The sequence below is a fragment of the Hakea prostrata genome, chromosome 8 (assembly GCF_041222555.1).
Source record: "Hakea prostrata isolate BN-2017 chromosome 8, UWA_Hpros_2, whole genome shotgun sequence".
Classification (NCBI taxonomy): Eukaryota; Viridiplantae; Streptophyta; class Magnoliopsida; order Proteales; family Proteaceae; genus Hakea; species Hakea prostrata.
Genome location: NC_142607.1, coordinates 40,219,511 through 40,228,783, shown reverse-complemented (window position 1 = coordinate 40,228,783; position 9,273 = coordinate 40,219,511). Strand labels below are relative to the sequence as shown.

General features: G+C 39.0%; 1 protein-coding gene across 2 annotated transcripts; it reads right to left on the bottom strand.

The window, feature by feature from the left end:
- Positions 1-492: 492 nt before the first annotated feature.
- LOC149007849 (putative HVA22-like protein g) lies at positions 493-4,933 on the bottom strand. 2 transcript variants are annotated; one of them, XM_089165723.1, is made up of 8 exons: positions 4,868-4,933; positions 4,710-4,763; positions 4,505-4,546; positions 4,252-4,350; positions 1,752-1,808; positions 1,609-1,672; positions 1,270-1,482; positions 493-1,020 (listed from the first exon to the last, which is right to left on the bottom strand). In XM_089165723.1, the coding sequence occupies exons 3-8, from the start codon at positions 4,534-4,536 to the stop codon at positions 661-663; spliced, it is 825 nt and encodes a 274-aa protein (XP_089021849.1). In that variant the 5' UTR covers positions 4,537-4,546; positions 4,710-4,763; positions 4,868-4,933; the 3' UTR covers positions 493-660. The 2 variants fall into 2 exon arrangements, with proteins under 2 accessions (XP_089021849.1, XP_089021848.1); XM_089165722.1 differs by lacking the exons at positions 4,710-4,763; positions 4,868-4,933 and having other exon boundaries at positions 4,505-4,694.
- Between the last annotated feature and the right edge of the window lie 4,340 nt (positions 4,934-9,273).

Genomic DNA, 9,273 nt, shown 5'->3' with positions numbered 1-9,273 from the left:
CCTCTCTGGTCCTTCGATGACGCAGATTCGACGGAGGAGCTCTATTGCAGAGTACAGTCTTTCCTTCAAGGAAGACAACCCAAGCTCTCCAATCTTTAGTTGTGGAAAGAAAATCTCTCGTGTTGTAGATGACCTCGAGCTTATTTCTTTGGGATCAAAGACAAGATACACTTCTTTGAAGGATTTGAGAATCCAATCTCCAACTGAAACTACTGTTGGTGCTCACTCTGGCTATGAGATCTGCATAAAAAATCCTCTTGTTAAGCAGGCTGCTTGGGCTTATTTACAGCCAAAGTATGTTTCGCAGAATTCTTCTGGTCGACATTTCATTATGCGGTTGTTGGTCAAGTTTTCCAGGGAATACTTGAGCGGCCCTGTTATTCTCTGTTCTGAATTCATAAATCGACATGTTGTATCAAAGATCACCTGTGCTTTTCATCAATTATTTGGATTGATCTGGGCTGGAAAGAAATAAAGGAATACGAATGGAGAAGAACCAAGAGGCTTGGTTCAATACTTCAACTTGACAAAGAAGGGAGAGATATATTGCAAACTTTGCAAGAATAATAAAAAAGCAATTTTCAGTCGTGTCACAAACAATTGGTAATTTTTGTTTTTTAATACATCATTTTCTTTTCTTTTCTGGGTTGGGGTGGGGATTCATTCCTGGTGTGTCCGGGAATGGGAACGCCGTAATCTGAACCGAGCTGCACGTAGTGTTTCATCCATGTCTGGTTCTTCAGTAGCAGGAGGTCCGATTGAATCATCAGATGCCAATATGTTTGTATTCACCACAGTAGCTTCTGATTGTATGGTAGAGGGCAGTTGCTCTGGCACATCATCAGATTTTCGGGATATGAACTCTGTTCTTTTGATTCGATTCAATGATTTTTGCGACTCTAGGGATGTCGTGCTCGCGGGCCAGTTCTTAACAGATTGTCTTTGAATCTGCTCTTCAGGCGGCTGCACTGATGTTTCCATTGGAGGAGGTGCCGGATTGACAGGCTCTGGGTTGATTTTCTACAGGGTTCAACACAAAAAATCAGAACAAACCTGGTGGCATGAACATACATAATTGAATATAGGTTTTAAATGTACGAATTTTGGATCTTTGTTTGATGAATAACGATTATCTATTATGTACATGAGCCGTTTTAACAGAGATTGAATTGAACAGGTTGTGGATGATGAGTACACAAAGTTTGATCTCCTCTTTATGATTTGATCAATATTTTTCTTTCCTGCAATGCTGTTAGAAATATGAAGTACCTGTGAGCCAGGGCTTTTGGCCTTTGAAGATTGAGAAGCCAAATACTTCAGGAGTTGAAAGAATGAGCTTTGCCCATAAATGGCGAAGTTCTGCCATTGATAAATAATCAAATCCCAGGCTTTATACCTCAGTTCCTGCAACTTCTGGTCGATTTCTGTCTCATGCTGTGCGACATATGGCCGCAAGAATGTCTCGTACACATAGCTTGTTCCCTGAATTCACAGTGTCTCGTATAAAGAAGAAACCAGGCAGTACAACCTAAGAAAATTTTGGGAACCAAAAATGTAGGGGGTGGGGGTGGGGAGAGAGGAGACAATTATTTTGCATTGGTATGTCACCTTCACTTTTGGGTACCATAGGTAGATGTAGAACGCCAATTTCAGCTCCCCATACATGGGTAACCTTCATAAAGATTAGTAGAAAGCTCATTGTAAGAACTTGATTTTTCTTAACCTTCAAATTCATAGAGAGCTCTGCTTACCATGAGACAAAAACATCCAAAAACCTCTCGCATACAGTCAGTACTGCAACAATGATCCTGCAAAGTCAGCATTCATGGTTTATTCAACAATCATTGGAAAGATGGCCTATGTTCATACTATTCATTCATTCATAAATAAAGCCTCAACCACAGAAGCCATAAATATTTCTTCCTTCCCTGGGTTAGCATTGTTATCTGATTGTGTTCATCAGGCAACTCTGAATAGGAAGCAGCATTGGGTACAGGAGACAAAGATAGACACTGTAATACCAATGCATGCCAAGTACCTGAGCTCAATGCCCAAACGGTGACCGGACTGGACTAGACATCATTCAGCCTACAGTACCAAGATTGAGCTGGGGAGGCTCAACCCCAGGTCCATAGATGAGCTTGGGAAGGCACCCTTGTCATGGTGGTAATACTTTCGGTCCAAGGGCTCGAGCTTTGACCTTGGGATGCAAACCAAATAGTGGAAAAGATCAGTGTTCAGGAATGTGCGACTGGACCTCCTGAACACCTCCTCCAAAAGCCAAGAGTTGACGCATGCAGTATCCCATTGAGTCCATGCACAGGAAGAGGGCTCAGGAAGACACTGATCACCTTGGAAGTTTCTGAGCCCAAGTCAGATAGGAGATATATTGACCTAACAACATATTTGTCTCGGGTGGCATGTCCTCCGAATTACTGACTGTGAATGGCAGGGTCTGTCTTGTCAGCAGTGGCGGAGCCACATTGGGACCGGAGGGGGCCCGGATTTTTTGAAATTGGAAATATCATTGTTTTTTCTTATTCTCATCTTTAAATGGAAATACCACAGACCCCCAAAATTAAAATAAAAAAAGATAAGAAAGGGACAAAATCATCATAATCTCTATCAAGGTATCACAACCTAGTCTTAAGGAATAAAGGTAAATTTAATAAAACACTGAAACAACTCACACCGAATTCCTAATATCTCTCCTATTTTCTTTTTATTATTCTCTCTGGTTTCCTTTATTCTCATCTTCCCCCCAAAAAAAAAAAAGAAAAAAAAAAAAAAGGGTGGCATGTCTTTTCACCCAAAAAAAACCCCCGAATTTTCATATACCAATAATGTAGACTGACATAAAATATAATAAAATATGAGATGGGGGGCAGCCCCCTCCATGTCAACCGGCTCCGCCTCTTGTCAGGCCATGGCTAACACCTACAACAAGTTGACGTGTCAGAGAGATCACTCATATCCAACGTATCAACCTCAGAGGAGATCTCCAGCTGAACAATTTGATGATCATAATTGATCAAGTTACATTATAAAGATCCCAACCTACCTTAGTGATTGGTAATGCTCATTACTCTTCAACTACTTGGCTTGGAGCTCTAAAATGCCATCCTTAGGGTGGTCTTGTAATTGAATTTAACTTGATCGTTAGAGGCAGCTGTTCGACCACCCTTGTTGGCCCACTCTCACCTTTGTCTGTGTGAACAGGTACTTGTCCGACCAACTAAGTTGGTCAATGGTTCACTTGGAGGGTCAAATTTGGTCGCAACAAAAACAATGTCATGCTTGATTGCAGCTCGGAGTCTTGCGATCAATAGAGTAAAAGACTATTAAGTTGGCTTTCTGTCAAACCATCCAATTGCCAATTATGAACTGCATTTATCATTTGTCCTGCACCTGTATTTGGACTAGTGAGCTTCAATTCAAATTGATCTCTTCCTTTGTTTTCATCTAGTAATTCACCTTACTCATGAGACGAGTGGTTTCACCAAAATTTAAATTTTGTCTTTGTTTTAATTGATCGATGTTTTCTGTAGATGCTTAAGTTTATTTTGATCTAGGATTCCTAAAGTTTTCTTTTGGGTGTTAAAAGGGATCCTCCATGGTTGTGAACATGGCCCCTAGGGGTAAAAAATGCTTTTGAGGACCAGCTAGCAATAACAGAGTGTACTGGGTTCAAGCCTACCTGTTAACTCAAATAGTGCTCTCAATATTGAAGTGGTGATGTATTACAACTTGAGAGTGAAATATAGAATCTAAATCCTGAACTTCAGATGTAGATAAGTGTACAAATTGTCATATCATGTAACAGTTTTGTACTCAAATCTTTCGGATAATAAAAACCTAAAAGAATTTAACCCCTCATATTCCATTACATTAAATATAAGATTTAAAAGTCCACAGTAGTGAAGATCATCTCCACCCAACTTGTCCATCAATCATTCTCTCACACTCATATGAATGTGGGTCTCACAACACGGCCAGACCCTATTGAGTGTGGGAGGAAGTCGGATAGGCAGGTTGGGTGAAGAGGATCCAAATTCAATCCAAATTCTTTACTCCATTATTAATGATAATAAGATCAAACTGTGTCAAAATTATAAAAAACAAAATGGAGAGGTGAATTGAATTTCTTAAAGAGAATGTACTTCAAGAAATGCGGAATATGACATAAAACTATAAAATAGCTGAAAGAGTTGACATTTTCTCCACTATTTTAAATAAATGCATTTCTCTTACCAATATTGACACCAAAAGCGGAGTTGTTCAATCTCAATTCTGTTCTTTTCCACGGTTTTGTAGCATTCGTACGCAGGATATGCATATCCTAAAAGCAACCTGGCATCCAAAATTGGGAAACCAATCCCAAAATTCCAAGAAAAAGGGAATTGTAAGTATCTCGTTCTGTTTTTATTTTCCTCGTCTCTTGCTAGGAATTTAATGAAATAAAATGAAAACAAGATTAAAGCATAATAGGAGAATCAATACATACACAAGACCTCGATTTATGAAAGCACCCAGCATTTCTGCTTCCCTGGAAAATAAAAAATCATCAAAATCACAGTTTTCGTTCATCTATCCTCCATTGTTCGACATAAGTTTCTTCGTAAACACGAAATCTCGTGAGGGAATAACACTAAATTCTCAAGAACAGACGAATGCAATATCACACTTTGAACGCGAATGAAAAGAGATACCTTGATCTACTTGTAAACAAAGAAACAGACCGAACGTACGATGCTATCAATCTCCTGCAACAACGAAGAATCGAATTAAACACATAAAGCAGCGAAAGAAGAAGAAGTTTCAAAATAATTCAAACATTCAGTTTGTAATTGATATTTTCTCTAAAAACCTCCAATGATGAATCCCTAATTCTGCAATTTGGAAGAAGTAGAGAACATCAAAGTAGGAGAATGGAATTCGCAGAACCGAGATCGAAGAAGACAAGTCCGTGATGAATACCAATATATAGAGGAGGGGAGGGAGAAATGGAGAATGGAGTTGGAAGAGAGAGAATTTTTTGCCACGTATGAATTTTACCCTTATTTTTAAATTTTAAAAGGATTTCTCTTGTGACATTCTGTTGGCCCTTTGGCGCCTTTGGCAGTTAGGTTCGTTAAGGATCTTTTTGGCATTGCACGTGTTATGCAAATAAATCCAGGCCGTCGATGGTCGGCGTTAATTAATAATTTGCCCACCGTTTATGAACTCTATGTCTTTTTCTTTTTCAGACATTTATGAATGTTGTTGGTACTTTGTCGTGACCTTCATTGAACGGAACTGAAACAAAATACACTTTGATTTAATATAATTAATCCGGATTACTCGTTCATTCACTAAAATTAATGCTCCTCATTGGTCAAACCATCTTATCTAGAATTAACAATGTCCTCTTGGGACTTTGTAATTAGACTTGTAAATGGATAGTTGAAATCAGCCTTCGAATTTGTATTTGTATTGCTCGATTTTCATCGAAATCCGATCCACGGGTCGGTAATTGTTATCGGTGGAATTCCAAAAAAATTTCCGGGAGAGAAGCACATTTTCCAAAGTAGATGACGCGCGGATGGAATATCTAGGTAGAGTTAAAAAAATTTTGAAAGGGTGATAATGGACTAAAAGTATCATTATCGGAAATGAATAAATAAATAATAATGCAATCACCTCAAAATCGGATAGTTTATGTCCGATAAGTCGTACGGATGCTTTCTCTAGCGGTTGGTAGTGGTGTTGCTAATAATCAGATTCGGATCCGGATATTGGTGTGTTCGAGCCGAATCCGATCCGTTTATAGGTCCATTTGTAATGAGTTCAGTTCCTCCATTGTCTCTCACCAAAAAAATAAAAAAAGAGTTCATCTATTGTCTAGGTAGAACATAACTTTCTTTTGACCCTAGCATCATACATTTAACGATGTTCACTTTCACTAGGGACCCTTAGTTGTCACACATTCAAGGAGGCTTACTTTGTCACTGTTCAAAGGTGGACGACCTCTTGGAATGTTTAAGAGGTTAAGGGAGGATTATCCTCTACTTTCGAGGATAAAACATCCCATCTCATTTTTCATAATATTAATAACCCTTGTACGTTTTACATCTAATCATCCTAAAACTTGTTCTAATTACAATTATGTGGACCTTAGAATACAATACACACCTAATCTCAACATCTGGCAATATTTATCATTCTATTACTTGAAGACTAATTATAAATTGTCTCCGGAGCTCTATTTTATTAAAATACTTCCTCTTGTTTGATCACAACAAACCTAAAGAAGTAACAAAACTTGTCTCCGTGTTAAATTACTTCTTAAGTCACAACAAACCTAAGAGAAGTTGTTTCTTCACAATAGTATATTAGAAAAGTATATACATATTTGATAGAAGAAAGGCTAAATTTAGTCAACTCTTAAACAATTTTAAAAAATTATAAATTGTTTGTTTATAATAAAAATTATAAGATATTTTGTGATGAAAATTATACATTTTTTTTGTTTATAATAAAAATTATATATGCAATGAAAATTTCTTGATCACTTCATCACAATGGTAAAAACTTGTTAAGAAGACAAAATTTAAGGTACATGTCCCCATGATCTCTGCGTGGGGGAGGAAATTTACAAAAAGTTATCTCACTGTTGAGGTTTCCTTTTTATTTTGAGTATAGATTTTTATATTTACTCAAATGACTTCTTAACAAAAAACAATGATTATATAAGTATTAAAAGATTAGACTTGCTGAGTTTGTCATGCGAGTCATGACTCAGGTGAAGACTTGAAAAATCTGTTGACCTGGTCTTATCATTTTCATACTTTACCTAGTCTAGACGATTCTTGACCAAGTTATTCAAAATTTGGACTTAATTTGAGTTACCCTATTTTTCTTTTGGAAATAAGAACTTGAGTTATTTGACCTAATCACACCTTGATTTTCCAACTACATATATTATTTTGCCTTGAAGGTCTTTTTTTTTTCTATTATTTAATCATGAGTTGATAGCATGCTTAATTCTTTTCTAATTAATTTATAATTGGTTTAGTCAATTTCTTATTCATAAATGTTTACTAATAGCTATTAATTGGCATTTGTTCAAGTTCAAGCTTTGAGCAATTTATTTGATAGGATCTATCATAGTTTGAGCATGTCAGCTTATCTCCAATCAAGTAGAGTTAGCCAATTAATGACTTTATTAGCTCTTGGAATCAGGGCTAACTTGGGCTGAATTTTCATACCACTATTTTGGGCCCCTTCTGTTCTTCATCTTTAAGCCCATTTAGACAATCTCAACTTTGTTTGTTTGTTTGTTTTTTTTTTTGCCAGATGAATGAAAAATTCATTAACCAAAAGAGAGAAGGGGGAGAACTATAAGAAAAGCAATGGCCAATGCCCCCAAAGAAGCCAATAAGGCCAAATTAAGACAACTAAAATTGGAACTGGGCACTAAAGGCCGACGACAAAGAACCTAGAACAGCCCAAGGCTTAGACTATCTTTTCTTATTTTTATTCTCTTTGACCCTATAAGATTGGATATCAACTATGTAGTCTTCGGTGAGGTGATTCTGCCCTTTAATATGACATATACTTCTACTTTGATCTCGAAGCGGAGCAGAAGAGGTTTCGGCTTTCAGAGAACCCCTAGGTTCACTAACAAGCAACAAAATTGGTTGAGGTTATGTTCAAGAAGAGCGGGAGAGGCAAGCCTAGAAGAGGGGAAACAAAGGTTTGGGCCAGAGGGGGGGGTGGAGGAGGGATATGGGCTAGGTCTAGCCAAAGGAAGAGGAGGATGAGGGAAAATGATTGGGGGGGGATGTCTATAGGATTAGGGGTATAGAGGAAAGTGTGAAAAGTGGAGGAGTGGGTGGGGCCTAGGTGGTCCCCACCAGTGTGTGAAGAGGGTGGAGACAAGAGAAGAGGGCAAACAATGGGAAGGGGAGATGAGGAAATTGCAAAGATTAAGAGGTTGAAGCTTTGAAAGGGTAAATGTAGAGGGATGAGGAGGAGGGAGCAAGGGGCTCAAGGAGTTTATTGAGAAAGCTAGAACAAGGCCGATGGGGTGGCAAAGGTTAAGGACCAAGAGTTGCAGAAGTCAAAGACAAGGGGGGGGGGAGCTTCAGCAGACACGGAAGTGGGGGGGGGAACCAAAATGGAAGGGGGCAACGATAGATGTGCAGTAGTGGTGGAAGCCAAGGTTTCTTGGCCAAGGATGGATAAACAATTATGGCTTGAAGGGCCAAGGTGTTCTCTTTTGAACAACAGCTTAGCTTCACTTTTTCATGGATCAAGGATTTGGGGTGTTGACTAAAAAAAGGAGATTCAGGAGATTAATAGAGCCTAGTTCAATAGAGGGATTCATTATGCAAGAGGTATAACCAAAAGTGTTACACAATGGGTAGTAGGGAAGCTGCCACTTGTAATGAACCTCTTGTATGAAAGAAAAGCCACCTTCTTCCTTAACTAATATCACAAAGGGCAAGGTGGTTGAGAGAAAACTTTGATATAAATGAGGGCGTAGGATAGGTTGTCCTTCACTAGCATTCTAGAGTCCGAGGACAATCGTGTACCAATGCAGAACCAACAAGACCTAGCCCCTCAAAGCACCAATAATAGGGAGGGATCCCTAGGAATGAGACTTAGAGAGGTATGAAGGTGAACTTCTCTCCAGTTAGTGGCAATTCAAGATGCCAACATTGGAGGAAGATCGGTTTCTTCCCTACCATCCTAGGCCCTCCTTCAAAGACCCAAGTCTTGTTTACTTTAACCGAAATTTTGAAGAGGAAGAAACCTTGCTCAAGCAAATTGGTTCGAGCTTTCCATTAAGCTTTCATTGCTTAAACAAAGAATACTTGACTATTCGGAAGGGGGGGGGGTCAATGCCTAGGAAGTGGAAAATGAGGTAGCAACTCCAAAGGGAGGCTTCTTCGTCTAAAACTTTGGTTGGGCTGAAAATGAATGTCTGACCATCTTTCGAAGAGTGGGAATCAGGCGAAGGGGAAGGTCGGCGAGAGGAGCAAGGAGATAGGACCATGGGCGGGTAAGGATAGGTTGGGAGGGGTAGAGTGCAGTGGTTGGAGAGGATGGAGTTAGGGAGAGGGTCTCAAGGGAGCAGGGGGGGTGGGGTGGGGGAGGAGGCTCATTCACTTTCTCCCCAAGTGGATCTAGCTTCACCTTGTTTGTGCTTTTCATCAATAATTCTGAGACAATCTCAACTTCAATGAGTTCAATCCAATGGCAAAATCTATGCCTTGCCAACTCTTAATG